At 41.4% G+C, this 17587-nt stretch overlaps 2 protein-coding genes across 2 annotated transcripts; both read right to left on the minus strand.

Annotated features, from left to right (window-relative positions):
• On the minus strand, positions 1–10398 carry ppp1r14aa (protein phosphatase 1, regulatory (inhibitor) subunit 14Aa; the record flags this gene model as incomplete). The annotated part of the gene is made up of 4 exons (XM_083926544.1): positions 1–1352; positions 5323–5355; positions 6292–6372; positions 10195–10398. The coding sequence occupies 4 exons, from the start codon at positions 10396–10398 to the stop codon at positions 1170–1172; spliced, it is 501 nt and encodes a 166-aa protein (XP_083782670.1). The 3' UTR covers positions 1–1169.
• A 2712-nt stretch (positions 10399–13110) lies between these two features.
• Positions 13111–16924, minus strand: dlb (deltaB; the record flags this gene model as incomplete). Its single annotated transcript, XM_083927439.1, has 7 exons — positions 13111–13823; positions 14012–14228; positions 14459–14820; positions 15874–16131; positions 16290–16347; positions 16547–16786; positions 16874–16924. The coding sequence occupies 7 exons, from the start codon at positions 16922–16924 to the stop codon at positions 13111–13113; spliced, it is 1899 nt and encodes a 632-aa protein (XP_083783565.1).
• Between the last annotated feature and the right edge of the window lie 663 nt (positions 16925–17587).

The following is a 17587-nucleotide window of genomic DNA, read 5'->3' on the forward strand; positions in this document are numbered from 1 at the left end:
ATGAACTCGTATAGAACAGGAGTACCTAATAAACTGCTATTCCAGTGCCATTTTCAAACTGTTGAGACAACGTTTCCTGAAAACACATTACATGCCAACGCACAGCCTAGCTCATTAAACATGAACTCACAGTGAAATAAATCATTTTATTAGCAACTCCTGCAAATGACTAGTGTCTCTTTGCAGAACCAACATTTAGTGAATGTACTTACAACACTGAAAGTGTATTAACAATACATCTCAAAAACGGTGAAATATTAAAGAGCTACAGCGTGTAAGCAATGCAACAATTACATCATACTGGTTTGTCAGATCCATCTTTGTGTCCTGTAATCGTAACAATAAATAACACTCGCGCCCATCATAATCTAACAGCAGTTAAATAAGTCATATACTGTGTGTGCATCTAATCTGGCAGTGTTTTCTAAAACGTGGTGCAGCCGACATGCCCAAGGTGGAACAGCCTGTGAGTGTCACGGCTCCGTTCAGTGATGTTTGGAGGATCACTGTGTGATGTTATTTTTTAATTGAAGATAAATCTATTTATTTATTTATTTATTTATTTTATCCTGCTTTGCTTCAACCACTTGCATCAGAGCCTTCATCAGTTAGTGGCAGCGACTGTTGCATCCAACTCTGTGCATGCGGAGACATGTGAGACACATGATAATAACGACGGCTGTTTCCAGTCGAGTAAAAGTGAGTCGCAGGTTTAGTAGCTGCAAATAAAAGTTATTTTGGGAATAATGTGAGTGTAACTATAAATGTGTTTCTTTCTGTGTGATTACCTACTACTTGCGCTAAAGGTCATCTCCAGAGTGAACCCCTTGCTTCGATTTTCTTGAGAGTTCCTGATCCTTGGCCAATTACCATTCCATGAGAAGCATCACAAATAGTTGTTGCTTTAATATGTGGTTAAAGGATTTTTTTTGACATATTTAGAAATGTTTGTATGGCTATGTGCAGGGGTATTTTTGGACATGAGCAGTGACTTCCTGGAGTCATCCCTGTGAGGTTACCAGGCAACCAGCAGAGACACCAAAAGACGTCTTACTAATAAGTGGATTTTAGGGTGCGTTTCCTTCTTTGCCTTCAAAAGTCCATTAGAGCTGCCATTTTTGTCTGCATGTCATGACAGCGCGTGCAGTGCGTCTTGGTTGAGGGCGTGGTCAGAGGGTCTGGTTTTGGCCTCGGGTGTGCTGGGAGGGTTGTTGATGTCGTGGGTTGGCAAAGTGGTAGGGCTCATGACGGTGGTGGCTGTGGCAGATGACTGGATGCTCGATGCCTTCGCTCTGCAGCTCGTCCTGCTTTTGAACTCCCACCAGCTTAGTCACCAGCTCTCTGATGAAGGCCTGAGGTGGAGAACAACCCAGAGCAGGGGGATTTTACAAGTTAGTGTTACGACAGGTCTTTTGTATATTTCCATATGTGATTCATTATTCCCAATCTAATCTAATCTTATCTAATATCCATGTTGAGCTTGATATTTAGCATGTACACATTGAAGGAGAAGGCTGGCAAAATACTTTTTTTTTTCCAGCAAATTGCATCAAAAGACCAAAACCAACAATGAATGTATGTATCTAATAATAAGTATTGTGTGTATCAAAGCCTGGTATATCTTCTTCCTCTGTGCCATAGAGCTCCATTGTTAACCAAAAACTTTACACACACTGTAGTCTGGCCGACCAAATCAACCGCTGACAATAATCCCCAACAAATCCATTATTTCCTTCACTTTGCGTAACATTTGGTAAAAACCACAATGTCCAGAGTGGGGATGTTGGAAAGCACTGAGAAACACACTAACACAGTGTTGGTTTTGGTCTTTTCAGTCGTTTCTAGTTGTTATGGCTGATTCCTTCTTCTCTATTTTATTAAACCTTAAACCTTTGAAACATCTCTTTGTCAAAGGCGTCCTAGACAAGTGGCAGCAGCACAAGATCAATCTGTGCTTGTTTGTCTGTTAATGACAACTAAACACATCTGCAATGCCTCTCCTCAGCACTAGCTCCAACTGAAACGTTGTTGATTTCAACTAAGGCCGTTTACATTGACTTAGTGCTGAAATACACAACTGGCATATACAGTGCATTCATGAACACGGTTAAAGGGATAGCTTGGCTTTTTTGAAGTGGAGTAGATGGATGGAGGTCGGCATGACCCACGTTTGAAGGTAAATGGAAGACATGGAAGCTAACAGTGTACTGCTGTGGACGGGGGTAGCTAAACATATTTCAGACACCTAAATACATCAATATCGGTTTAAGGGTAAGCTTTATTTAGAATATTCTTACAGCTACCTTGCTGTTAGACAGTCCTTTCCGATGGGGAAGTGAAGTCATTATGTATGTTATCTTCAAAGCCACAAGACCCCTTTGACAGAAACAGTCATTTTGCCTCCCAGAACACGAGAGTAGCTAGCCTCGACAGGTCTGTTTGTCTTATGTGTCACTTTGGTGTTTTAAAGGGTTAGGAACTAACAAAATGAACAAACAAACTAATTACCAGTTCAGTTCCCCCTTATAAACTTCAACAGGTCTGTCTAATGGCCAGGTGAAGTGATGACAATATTCTAAATATAGCGTACACTTAAACTGATTTTTTAAAATAGGTGTAGAACAGTGTAGCTGCTGCCATGGTCTACAACAGTACATGTTGGTACTCCTGTCTGCTTCTCCAAACTGAGTCTGTGTCAACCGCCATCTACTGTACGTAACACACTGACTATGGATAAGTACCTAATACAACCACACTTATACAAAAAATCTAAACCATCCCTTTAAATACAGGTGGTGAGAGGTAATAGCCAAACAAATAGGAGTTGTGTTTAAGATGGGAGCATGTTTGAAATTATGTTAAGTTGTTATAATACATATACTTTCCACTTATTATGGGCAATACATGTGAATTTAGGCCATAAAGAACATTATAAGAAATAAATGAAGAGCTTTGGTGAATGGCAGACTGTTACAGAGGAGGTATATGGTCTGTTTTACGGGAAGGAACCAAGTTGTTGTGCAACAGAAAGATACTTGGAAAGATCTTAATCACTGGCCACTGACAGTATAAATTAATTGAAACCATCAATGAAACAACTGTCACATTAAAGGCTTATTAGGTGGAAATGCATTTAAAAAGTTTTTTCCAAGACTATGGTTAACTGACTAAAGGAATATCCATGCCGCCATTTCAGAATTGTAAGCAAATAGCAATTAGGATTGGTAGCAAAAAGAGTGTGAAAGAATACAGTGTTTGGTCTTTTTCCACCGCTTTTTGTTGGGTGTGTTGAGTCTTCACATGGCCATAAATGGAGAAAGGCCTTGGAGATCAGCAGCAGGGTCTCAGGAGGATGATCCGAAGGCCACTGAGTGAGGAGGAAGTTCCAACTCTGTCTACTGTTGAGTGTTGTGGTGTAAATATGATTCTCATCAGTTACGTGTCAGTGCTGTCAAAATAAGTCACCAGACTGTGATCTCAATGCACATGCTCCACAATAACGCTTTCCGAGCATCACATTCACATCTTCTACTGCTGACTTTGTATTTACTTAAGCGAGAAGAATGGTGTGGCATCTATGTGTAAAACGATCCAGTTGTAAGCAGCTGTTTGTTTATGTGAAACTGTTTGGTTGCTTTCATTATTGCTCCGTCCGCAGCAGCTGAGCATGGAAAGCACATGGGAGTAGTTGGCTTCAGGGCTTTCTGCCAGAAATCTTTTTAGGTTTAGACAACAAAACATATTCATACTACAGTCGTATTTGCTGACACTAAATTCTGACAGCACAACAGATGATCTGTATAGGAGTAGTGTATCTCTACCTCTCTCTGTGTGCTCCTTATGTCATCTGTTAGATCCACTGCACCAGACCAACAACCAGTCAATGGTTTCTCTGACCCAGTGTTAATGAACTCCAGTACTGATCAAATATGAATCAATATTCTGTTACTGTATGTTTCTGCATATTTCTTACATCAAGTATAATCTAAATTATATCTTAGTGTTTGTCTGCATGGTTGGTAGGCGGGGCTTGGTTTTTACTTGTCTTGGTAACAAACTTTCTCATTTTACAGCTTCATATTTGATCAGCGCGGCCTACTGTCAGAGTTTGAGTTCAGAGCATCGATTCACACAGCGTCAGAGAGTGATGGGTTGTTTGTCTTCAGGAGCGGTGGAAACAGTAGATGCCATTAGCAGCACACACAGAGGAGTGAAGCTACATGACTTTTACACAGATCATCTTTCATTGTGCTGTGAGGATATATGGACAGTTTCAGCAAATATGAAAAAAAAGAAATATTTTTGACAGAATGTTACCAACTTCAGCTTTTAAAAAAACTACAAACATAATTTTTCTTCATACTTCTGTCTGAATATACCTGTATTCACCTTCTGTCTGAAACACTCTGTTTTAGCGCCTGTCTCTTTAAGACCTCCTCCAGAAACAGCCCAGTCTGCTCTGATTGGTCAGCATTTTCTTGTCTCTGCACCGTCATTGCAGACGGGGAATAACTATAACAGTGCTGACGGCTCGTTTAAAGACACAGTTTCTGAATGCAGAGTGTGGGCATTTCTCCGTGGATTGAACATTGTCATACTTTCACAGTATTTATATAGCGCTTCAACCTGCTTTATAACAAAAAAAGACATAAAAATCTTTCTTTTTACAATATGGGACCTTATATAGATATATTCTTGCACAGACAAGGACTGTGTATTTTGTAACCATTTCCATTGGGAGCATGTTATTATAATATTCTTAAATTCAGTTTTAACAGGAAGAATGATTATAGCAAGCAAAACCAGTTTCAATGTGCATACTGTATGGATATGAAAGTATTGTTTTAAGACACCCTTGAAAAAATACATGAACCCATTCCTGTTACTATAATGTCAAAACAAAGAATTACCTATTCTCTTCTCTAAATCTTCAGATTAAGGTGGACACAGTGAATCTAGCGATGTTTGGTTGTACACTTTGTCCGGCCTCCCTCATGCTCATACCATGGACAAGAACATGGTCAATCACAGTAGCTCTGATTTCATCAGATATTACTGTTCTTTGTCTTCGCTGACCACATTGATCACCTCGACCTCCTTGACCTCCTCGACCTCCTCTCACACAAACTCTTCCTCTCAGATTTCTATCCATTGTAGTGCCTCACAAATCAGTGCTCTCTGAACTGACTTTATATATTCCCTCACATCATTAGCCACAAGTGTGATCAATTTTGAGTTGTTGTGTTCAAGTAGTGACAACCGTGCTTTAATTGTGTGTGTGTGTGTGTGTGTGTGTGTGTGTGTGTCTAAGTTTAAACATACCTCTGTGTTGTTACTGCACTTTCCAAGAAGCTTCTGTCAAGAAAAGGAATATTATGTTGTAGCAAACCAGTCACCTACATCCATTCATTTATTATTAAGCATGTACAGTGAAATCATGTACGGAAGCCCTAGAGGATCATGCATACAGACATTTTATTTCCTCTGTTTTCCTGTGATAACAAGATCATTTTCCTCCATTTTCTCGTGATGACGAGATAATTAATTGGAGATCTCAAGAAAACAAAACGTTAATGTAGTCTATTAAATAATTTCAGGAAACATCATTTAGTGTATCAGTGTCAGAGGAGCAGGAGAATATGGATCACCATCACATATCTCTTCAGTCACGGCCTGACACATGAAACAGCTTTATGCCTTTCTATTACAGATAATGTTCACATTAGTGTGCGTCATCTAAGAAGACGGTTGGGTAGGCTGCAGCTTTATCAGAGGAGTGAGTGAGCCTGATGTCCTTATTAACTACAGTTTTTTTTAACAACAATGTTATATTACAACAACATAAATAAATACAGGGAGGGTGTGCACATAAATATACAGATTACAGTTTAATTTCATAACAGTAAATATAAACAAACTGGAATCATCTGTCAGTGTTTTCCATAGTGTTCTTCAAGATATGAGAAGTATTTATGAGGCATGATCCGTCAGGTGTGAGAGAAATCTCAGGCCTATCACGTTTCTTTCATTATCATTCAAATGAATTACATTCGTTATCACGAGAAAACAGAGGAAATAAAATGTATGTTATGTATGACCCTTTAGGGCTTCCGTAATCATGTCTATTTGAGTGACTGAACAAATTCTGTGGTGCTGACACTCTAATCATGAGCTGAAATGAAAACATCAAGAGTGCATTTAGAAAATCATCTCCGTAGGAAATCCATTTCAGATTTCCTCCCCAGCGCCCTCATATACAGTATGATACAAATCCAGGACAGCTCATATTACCTGTAACTTTTTGACTCGCTCCTCATCATTAGGCAGGTCAATCAAGTCATCAATGTTCAGCTCCTCTGGCATATCACCTCCCTGATGTCAACACATGGACACACAATCCCCATGAGTCGCCATACACACTTTGAACACACATTTATCATCTGGTTCAACCACTTGAACTTTGCCCTTTCCCATACACGTTATGTCTTCAAATATCTCCCATACAGTTTGCCCTTATAGTCGCACAAGGATATTTTTATAGCTGCATCATTACTTCAAATTAAAACAAAAGAAAGAATCTAAATGTTGTGTGTGTCATACGTGTTTCCCTGCAATTCAGCCTAACATATCTGGTACTGTGTGAAACCTTTTGGTCTCAGTTTCTTCAAAACTAAAGGATGTATATTTAAAGTAACAGTTCAAGCAGCATAAACTGATACACATTCATTATATCTATTGATAACATAAAAGACTGAGAGAAAACATTACACATTCAAATGTAAGTGAAGTTATTTTAAAGTTTTCAGAAATATTTTGTGCTTTTTATAAGGTATAAAGTTGTCAAGCTTAAAGACCTGCGCTATTTTCTAAAACCTTTTTGCAACACATGGAGAGGCTATATTTTGCATGGATTGATTTGTTAATGTACCTAGCTGGTGTTTAAACAAAGTGCAGTCGCCATTTAGGATTTTAACAATGAAACAATTCAAATATTTACCATTGGCATTGTCATCATGATTACAGCCTGATCTACTGATTTTGACGCAGATATATAAAAATGTAAAGATCGCATGTTAGAGAAAGCAGTTTAAAATCGGAAGCAGTTAAGTGTTTATATGTGTGGCATTTATTCAGTTAGAGACATTTTACGATGTCTGCAAGCTAATGCTAGCATAAGTTGACTGGCTAACTAAATGGGCAGTAGAAACAGTCTCTGTTGCTTAAATCTTTCCAATAAGAAAAGAGTTTTTTTCAGCCAATATTTTGGTAACAAAACGATTGAGCTAGCAAAGCTGTTAAGTGTTTATACATATGTGTCGAATTTATTCAGTTTGAGAAGCTTCACGATGTCTACAAGCTATGCTAATGCTAAGCTATGCTTGGTTAAGCTAACAGGGCAGAAACAGGCTAAGTTAAATCAAGATAGTACGTTCCATAGCAACCGTAAGAACAATGCTTTATGGATGATTTTTGTTAATAGAAACAGTTTATCAGTATTGTCATAGTTACGCCCCTTAGCTGTGATATAATCCCAACATACCACGGCTATTGTTTCAATATATTGTAATCAAGTTATGAATTGACCTAGTGTACAATAGGATAGAAGATTTACACCATATCGTCCAGCACTGATTCAATTCAATTCAATTTTATTTATAGTGTCGAATCATAACAAAACTTATCTCAGGACACTTTACAGAGTAGGTAAAGACCACACTCAATGACTTATTTATGATTTACATAGACCCAACAATTCCTCTGTAGAGTACGGTGGCGTTGAAAACCTTCCCTATAACAGACAGGAACTTCAGACAGACCCAGCTCTGTGGAGGACGGCCATCTGTCTTGACCGGTTGGGGAGGAAGAAAGGAGAGAGAAAGAGAGAAAAGACACACAGACGGACAGAGAGAGACAGACAGACACACTTCCAGAGATGCGAGCAAAGCCTAACAGTAACTATAATATTTATAGTAATGTGAATATAACGTATATGTTAAGACAGTTAATACAACAGAATAGTAGAAACAAGCACAGCTAAGGTGACACTGATCTGAACCCTATTATCTACCAATCCATACAGTAGATGCTTGTTTGTCCAGCAGAGCATGGTCAGCAATTGAAACAGAACATGGCGTTTATTTAGGTATTTATTTTATTTTGATTTATTCATTTTTAGAATTGGTTGACAATGGACAAAGTTATTAGCCATCTGAGTATCTTTGCAGAGTCATTTTGGTGCAAAACTGGTGTACAATCCACATATTTTCCAGCTAAAGAATTACAATAATATTCATAATCAGTGAATTTTTCCACCAAAAATCAGTATCATATTGGTCTTAAAAGTCCCATAACAGTCAGGCTCTTATTAGTAGGTCTGCTCTAATGACATTGAAAAACTGCAGCAAAGGCCATCTTGTCCATTACCTGACAAATATTTGACCCAAATGGTGGCATTAGATGAAAAGTGGTGGACTGACTGACCTAGAGCTATCCAACCTCCAGGGCTTCAAATATTAGAGCAGCATTAACATATACACAGAAGCCAAGTGCTAAAACCTTTGCACACACAGTGAAATCACTTTTGAAGATAAAAGAACAAGAAGATATTCTGCATGTATAAAACATGTGCAACAACTGAAGACTTTGAAGTCCAAAGCCTGCAAACGCTGCATATCCATGAGGCTCTGGGGGCTGAATAATAACAATGGCCACATAATGCTGTAACAGTGGCTCACTCTGTTTGAACAAGCAGCCATTGTACGAGCTGAGCTGGGCGACAGGGACAGAGCCATCCACCCATCCATCCACTCCACTGCACTGCACTGACTGTGTCACTCCCTTGATACATAATTATTATCATTTTCATATTCTATCACCTCAGCTGTGCTTGTTTCTACTATTCTGCTGTATTAACTGCCATAGCATATAAGTCATATTCACATTACTATAGATATTATTATAGTTACTGGAAGTGTGTCTGTCTCTATCTTTGTGTCTGTCTTTGTCTCTCTCTGTCCATCTGTCCTTGGGTCTGTCTGACGTTCCTGCCTGTTATAGTGAAGGTTTTCGTTGCCACCATACTCTATGGGGAATTGTTGGGTCTATGTAAATCATAAATAAGTCATAGAGTGTGGTCTTTACCTACTCTGTAAAGTGTCCTGAGATAACTTTGGTTATGATTTGGCACAATAAATAAAACTGAATTGAAATGAATTGAATTGAATACATACAGGCCTCCAGTTTCATCGGTACACTAAAACTCATGCAGGCAGGTCCTTCTCACCTGAAACTCTTTTGTGTGTGAGATGACTAGGTTCAACAAAGTCCTGTCTGAGTTGTTATGTTATCATTACGTGCCATATTATAACAACAAAACAGGTCAAAACACTTTGAATCAGATTCAGATATTATATTCAGGACCATTTGCCCTTTTAATATTGAAATTGATTTGGATCTGAGGTTTGTGTGAATATACAATATAACATTGGCTTGGGGCAAACATTCTCTGTGAAGCAGGGCCCTGCTACCTTATCACTGAGATGATCTGAATTCCATTTTCAATCAACATACTTGGCTCTATGACAACAATATCTTGCATTCTGTGCCCAAGCATGCAGCCCTCTGTCCATGTCTCCTCATGAGGGGCCCCAGCTCCTGCAGCTTCCTCTGCAGCCAGATGTGCAGTGTTTACCTCCTCCTGGGGCCGATATACAGCAGCGCCTTCCCTCCTCCATAACTATCCCTGCTTCCTTTTTCACATCATTCATCCTTCTCTCAGTTCCACACAGCCCATGTAAGGCGAGCCTTAAGAAAGATAGAGATCTCTGTGGAGGGGACAGTCATCATCTACAGGATGCTTGGCCTTGTAAGGAGAAGCAGGCTGCCCCACCTCTCCTCCCCACTAATCAGCTCATAGATCACCCAGAAGAGGCCTGTGGCTGAGTCTCAGGACTGTGTAATGTCAATGTCCCCTCATGTCACATCCTTCTTCAAATGAATATAATAACTTTATATTGAAAGTTAAAGTTTATATTGAAAGAGTCACACTGTTAGAAAGCGGACAGATACATACCCTCTCTTTTTAAAAGCTTTTGTCTTATTATAAATAACTATAAATAGTATATTTTATTATTATTTGAATTATTCTTTTTAAGAAGCGAATCTTCCTGGGCTGCTTGCTGCTCATCCACCCACCTGACCCGAGTACAGCCGGTCCAGGCTCTCGTCGATCCACTTCTCCACGTCCAGCCGCTTCTGCAGCTCCTTCCTGTTGTACTTCACGGTGACCCGGGCATGCCTCTTTGGGATATTACCAACTGGATCTTCCAACAACTCCAAATCTGGTGAATGAACTTCGTCAGTTTCCTCAAGAGTCGCCCCTGTCCGATCGGCTGCCATTTGTGCTCCGGACCGGTCTGACTGCTTTGTGTCCTCTTCCAGCACAGGAGGAGATAAGAGCTGCGCTGCGCGGGGACGGGGAGGCGACGGCACACTCTGCTGACTGAGCACAACGTCTCTTCTCCCTGGGATGTTTGTGTGCACACACTGATCCAGCGCATGTCTTCACATCTAACTTCATAAAGCTGTTTATTCTCTAACGCGCAGGTTTCCATGGACACGTTTGCTCAGTTACATCCATAGCAGTGATCAATATCAGGGTTTTCCAATTGCAAAAAAAAAAGATAAGATAAGGTATTCCTTTACAAACACAAAAGAAGCATCAATAAGGAACAAATATAGAAAAATATAAACACAGGGGAATATAAGAACAACAGGAACAATATATACACTATTTTTAAATGTTTTGGATTTACACAAAGGCACAGAGTATTAGTTTTTCCCACTGTTAAGTGAATCCAGTTGGTGAACATTATAGTGCAGTTATTGTCATTATTTATGCATAGATCAGTGCTGAAGAAGCCACTTTGAAACTCTTCACAAAGTCCGTATGACCATCATTCATCTTGGCCGAACAGTTCAGTTCAGATCTTCATGAACTCAATCAAAACACCACAACAGTTCTCACTCAGGAAGTGACCTAAACACACTAACAACTGGGAGCATTACAGAAACTTCTGATGACTATTATATTTCTATCAACTTTTGTATTTAGAGTTTGAATCATTTCTTTCACATAAATCCCTATTTAAGATAGAATAACGTGTTTTCACTTTACTGATTGTATGAAATGAATCAAAAATGCAGCAATTTGCATCAATATCTACATCTTTGCATAAAAATGTACTTTTGAAAAATAAAAAATTGAAACAAAAAATCAATTCATAAAAATTCCAGTGGAATGCATTTTGTGTGAAAACAATGAAAGATGTTTCCCAGTGTGTTCCACAGACTTCTGTTTCTCTGACTGTGAAGGGTTTTGTGTTTCCTGTAATGAGCATCATGGGCAGGGTGTTTTGAGTCGTATGCAAGAACGTTTAAATACTTGATAGTATGAAATATTTAGTCTCTTTTAAAGTATAATCACTGGGGGCCACTTGAAAGAATCCATAATAACAGATATACCAACTACAAATAGGACTTAAAGGTTGAATCTGGAGAATGAGCAGAACAGCTCCATCTAGTGTCTCAAGATCGAAGTCGCAACAACAAAAAATAATTCCAGCAGTCGGGGTTGCCAGGTTTGCTGCCGATTGTGTCAGCGATCAGCCTGCTCCATGTCAGTGATGAATCTTACAGGGGAACAACTAATTTGACTTATCAATGAATTGGACAACAGTATTTAACGTTAGCCAGTCTTTAACTGGAAGTGTTTCTGTGAGTGCTGTGTAATCCATTAGCTAGCTCTCAACTCAGAATGATTCTTGTTTCTGTAGCAACAACAGACAAACCTGGCAACCAGCAACGCCCAACACTATTGGCTGCTACAATGAAACCAAAATGGGACAGAAAGTCATTGTCAAACCTGTCAAAATTGTTTAAAATATTAATTCAGACTACATATATATTTTAGTCTATATATTAAGATTCTACATATTCAACCTTTAAGTCTGCTGGCTATGTTTGTATTTATAGCTTATGCTGCATATTACAGGGACTTCTGCAGTTCTGTGAGGTATACATGCATTTATGTATGCTTAGAGAAATACATCATATAATATTTCTTTTAAATAATGTGTTTGTTAGCCAGTGTAAACTCAGGACATTTATGATCTCACTTTCTTCTTCCTCTAACTACAGTCTTGTGTCTATGAATGAAGGTGAAGGGCTCACAGATGCAGAACAGAGACTTCATTCCAGAATCAACGCCAATCTTTTATTCCACATCACAACCACAACATGATGAAATTAAATAATATGAATGAAAAGACGTAACATAACAAAAACTTTGGCATGAACACAAAATGGCACATGAAAGAGCAACGTGATCAGTAGTTAATAAACTATAAATATAAATTACAGTAACGGCCGACTGTGTGATAAAGCACATTTTCCTGTTATCCCTGCACTGAATATCTTTGGGATATTTCACACAGCCTTCACAGCCCATAAAACATCCAGGTACAACATCAAGCGTCGGTCTTCATTCAGCATCATATAAATATATCTCTACTTCTGTGACAATCAGAGTGAAGCCATAAAAATACCTTCTCAAATAAATAAATAATATAAAGAATAAAAATGATGGTACGCACAATAAGGAAATAATGTCCAAAGGAAGATTGAAAAGCAAAACAAAAATTCTGTGTTTGAAAAAATGAGAAACAATCAAACAAAATGAACATATTAAAAACAATAACCCAATAAAACATCTTTTTTGGGCAGGTTTTCCAAAGGTGAGTATGTGACTTCCTGTATTTGGTTTGTGTTGTAGGTCCTATGAAAATGGATCATATTATTTCTTTCTTTGGGTCTTAAACATGGAAGAGCTTTGCCCCATATACTTTTTCAATAATCTTTGTAAATCATCTTCATCAGAATAGTTCATTTGTCAGTATTTTGTTTCTTATGCTTACATTTTACGTTATCTTCTGCATAAGCAGAATGGTTTTCAACTCATGGATTTGCTCCGTTCTTCACTGTGCATGAAGAGAGAGGAGCAACAAGTGCTAATATTCCTTTACCCTTGTGAACGTCCATGATTTCTCCGTTTCATCTCAGCCCTGCCCCAGAGCCCAGGCCAGCCTCGTCCCTCCACATAAAGTCCTGACGCTCGCCTCTATGCAGGCTGCTCTCCACTGGACTCTGTCTGTACCCAGATCTGTCTGGGCAGAGGGAGAGGCTGAGGCGAGCCGTGCTGTTGCTGATCTTGAACGGGCCATTAGGACCTAAGAAGGCCTCTCTTTCGCTTCCTCCCAGGTTGTTGACCGTGTCTAAGTCATTGTAGACTGCAATGTCGCTCAGCTGCTTCCTCCCCTGCAGTTTCCTCCTCCTCCTCAGGAAGATAATACCAGCCACCAGCACCAGCACCAGGACGGCCAGAATGCAGGACACCGTGAGGGTGGCTGAGGAGGGCTGGGAGGTTTGACGCAAAGCGGGCTTGAAACTGGGCTGGAGCGTGAACTCACAGCTCGGACCCATAAAGCCCTTAGGGCACTGGCACACCGGCCCGGTGAAGTGGGTGAAGCAAGTGCCACCGTTCTGGCATGGGCGGGCGCCACAGGCATCTGAGCGCACGCTGCAGTTCTTCCCAGTGTACCCCAGGGTGCAAGAGCAGGTGTAGTCGTTCAAACCGTCTTGGCAGGTTCCAGCATTCTGGCAGGGGGTTGAGGCACAGTCGTCAATGTTGACCTGGCAGTTGGCACCAGTGAAGCCTGCCTGACAGCGGCACAGGACGCTCTGGCCGAGGTCCAGGCAATCACCACCTGCAGAAGAGACAAACAATGTTCAGAATCCAAGAGATCAGAACGACCATTTGTTTAAAGGGGTGTTAAAAGGATTACATTTAACACTCTCTGTATGAAATCACAGCATTGATGCAGGAGTGTCAACTGCTGATCTGCACCTCAGCCACAAGATGTCGCCAGAGGGGCAGCCTGTCTCGCACACTCACCGTTCAGACAGGGCCTGTTGCTGCAGCGGTCCAGCTTCTTCTCACAGTTGGAGCCGGTGTAGCTGGGAGGGCAGCGGCAGGTGTAGCCTCCGGTCATTGTCTCCACACAGGTGCCGCCGTTGAAGCAGGGACCGTCTGCGCACGTCATGGCAATGATCTCGCAATTCTTACCGTAGAATCCCTGCGGGCAGGTGCACGAGTAGTCGTTCTCCAGGTCCTGTAGACAGAGGAAGAAAAACCTTCACATTAGTAAATACAGTCTGGCAGGAATTTGTGGAGCCTTCTTATAAAGCTCTTGATTTTCAATATGTATTCAGATGAGATCAGCTGACAGCAATGGCTGACAACAACTGATGTTTATCTGTGATAAATCTTGTTTCTTTAGTGCAGCTATTTTAGTAGTAGTGCACCTTCAACCTAGACAGACTTAACCTATTGTATACTCACATTGCAGCTGCCTCCGTTCTTGCAGGGGTTGCTGTCACACTCGTTGGTCTCCAGCTCACAGTTGGTGCCTCCGAAGCCGGGCCTGCAGGTACAGGTGTAGCTGCCCTGACCCGTGTTTGTGCAGGTTGCCCCGTTGGCGCAGGGTTTGTGGTTGGTGCAGTAGTTGAGGTCCTGGTCGCAGAAGAGGCCACCCCAGCCCTCCTGACAGTTGCACTGCCATGGCTGGCTGCATGTCCCGTGGAGGCAGCCTGGGTAGCGGACGCATTCATTACAGGAGGGGCCCTGCCAGCCCATGCGACACGTACAGCCCCCAGGGGCCTCGCAGTAGCCGTGCTTCTCACTGCAGTCCGCCGAGCAGATGGCTGGAGAGGAGAGGGGAAGGGGGGTTGATTACAATGGGCACGCCTTTCATACATCCTACACACACACACACGTACAGGGCCCCCTGTCTGACCCCAGCCCTGTTCCAGACTTCACTGTTGGTTAAGTATTAAGCCAAGCAGCTGGCAGGCACACTGCTGGAGAAAAAATGGTTTCTTTTATCTCCCAATTACACACACACACACACACACACACACACACACACACACACACACACACACACACACACACACACACACACACACACACACACACACACACACACACACACACCCAGATCACCTTGAAAAATGTGTGTGTCTAATGGGGGGCGCAGCTCTTTCTCTCATTGTAACAGAGAACAAAAGGCAGATGGAACTCTACAGAGCGTCTTGCAGAAGAGTAAAACACAACCCTACGGGACATCACTCAGATAAAGAAAACATTCTGTGTCCTCTGAAAAGATTCCTCTCTGTATAGGGGATCCGAAATCAACCTGACTAACATTTTTTATCCATGCCCGGCAAAACTTCTAAGTTTGCAGGTGCTGGGAGGAGAAAAGATTTGGATTGTGTCGTCTTGCAAATATTAAGTCCCTCAGTGTTACTGATTTGTGAGTAAGTGTAAATACCTTCGGTTGTGTGCACTCTCCAAATGTCTGCTTACATGTATATGTATGTGGTGTTTTTTGTTATGTGAAGTTTTGTATAATGAAGGAGAGTTAAGGATTAAAAAAAGGATGCCATTTATTTAAGGTTGTTTGTTCTACTGCTATTATATTATATTTAATACTTGTTTTTCCCATGTTAAAAAGTTTGTTTAGAAATAACGTTGATTATAGACTGATGTTGCAATGAGAAATGACTTCTATATTTTTGTGAGAAGATGAGACAAAGTAACATGCAGACAGGGTAAATACCACTGTAGATACCACCAGTGCCATCGATGCACTTTAAATCCATGTTGGATACCCCCCCCCCCCCCCCCCCCCCCCCCCCTACAGGGTTTAAGCGCCTTGCTCAGGGGCACTTAGGTACTTATTAATAGACACTTACGCTCAGAGCAGTAGTTTCCCTTCCAGCCCTCCAGGCAGATGCGGTTGCCCTCCTCGTCGCAGGTGTAGTGGCCCAGCGTGTCGTCTCTCGGTCTGCAGTATTCAGCGCAGCCGTCTCCAAAGTAGTACTCGTCGCAGAAGACGTGGTAGGAGTAGCGCAGCTCGCTCTGCTCGCCAAAGTGCACGTCCTGGGACCAGTCCTCACCGATGGCAAGTCTTCTCCTGGTCGCCAGCCGGCTCACGAGGTTGTTTTGGTTGTCTGCCGAGCAAAGGTGTCATAAATAAATAAAATGCAATCTTGCCTGGAAGCTGCGTGCGTCAGATGGAAAGCCGACTACCAGTGGGATTGATCTTGGTCAGTTAGTTTTATTAACATGAGAGAATGATTTACTAAATCAGCCGCAGGAAACCACCTACCTGTGTATTCAGTCGGGGATTCAGCGTTCCAGGCTTCAATGATTAAAGAGAATGTCCCCTAGAACAGAAGAAAACGCGTTTAGTTCTTTCAAGTCTAGTAACAGTGATGCGCATGGGTCGTGTGGTTACTTTACGCACTTCTCTGACATTAATAAATTAATTAACTGGTAAATAATTCATCCCTAGACTGTGTATTCAACCCCATCTCATACTAACAACATCCCAACAACACTGTTATCGTTTGTGTAACTATTTACCGGCCACTTGAAGTGGAAAGGCACCCTGATGGGAGCGCTGCTAGAAATCGAGGTGTGATCGGCCCTGATGACGTTGGTGTGTCCGGTGCCAAAGGTGCAAGGTGGCTCTGCGGAGATCACATCCTCCGGGTGTTTTAGGCAAATTCTGAAAAAGATGTGACAGTCCCTGTGTCTTCTGCAGATGCGCTGCGCCGTGTGGAAAGAGTTGATTTTCAGCTCAAACACGCCGGAGGAAAACACCTGCGAGGACAGAAGGAAAACATGAGATCAGACCCGCTGTGCGCAAAGACATTTTAGAGAGTTTAGCACAGACAGAAGACAACTTACTGCGTGCACTAAGGCCAAAGCCAAGAGGTATCTCAGGTGTAGATGCGCCATTTGTTCTCAGAGTTTGTCTTCCAGGTCTAAAAGTGGATGGCCGCATCCGTCGCGTGCAGTAATATTCCCAAAAGAAGTTGAAGAAAATTCAAAAAAGTTTCATCACTTTGATCTCCGTAGTCCCGTTGCTGTTTCTTAAATCCTTGTCTTCTTATGATAGTCTTCTCCTCCGTCCGATGGCCTGCACTCCACTTGTTTTGGTTCTGCTGCGTAAACGACGCCGCGTGCTTTTATATCCTCCGATGTTGCGCGTCACAGGCAGAGAGGTGGAGCCGGAGCAGACCTCAGGGGAGCAGCCTGACACGTGGGGGGGGTGCCTGGGGATTTAGACAACCCACATTACACCTGGAAAAGTCCTAGGAATATGCATAAGAAGCTGGCGCAGGGTGGATATGTTGAGCATTACTGCACTGATCTTAAACTCTAAAGCAAGTTTGGATAATGGAACTGAGTCGCTACAAAACTATTGGAGAAACCAAAACTATACAACAGGCCAACAAAAGCAAAGCACCCATGTTTTAGAGAGGCCGAACTGCAGCTTTATTATGTATTTACAAGTGAGTAATCGGAAAACTGACGACTATAAGCCTAATAAGGGAAATATGTCATCCAAGAGAATATACGTTTATGTAGGCATTCAGATTTGTATATATTTGTCAAACA

The sequence above is a fragment of the Echiichthys vipera genome, assembly GCF_963691815.1.
Source record: "Echiichthys vipera genome assembly, chromosome: 14".
Taxonomy (NCBI): Eukaryota; Metazoa; Chordata; class Actinopteri; order Perciformes; family Trachinidae; genus Echiichthys; species Echiichthys vipera.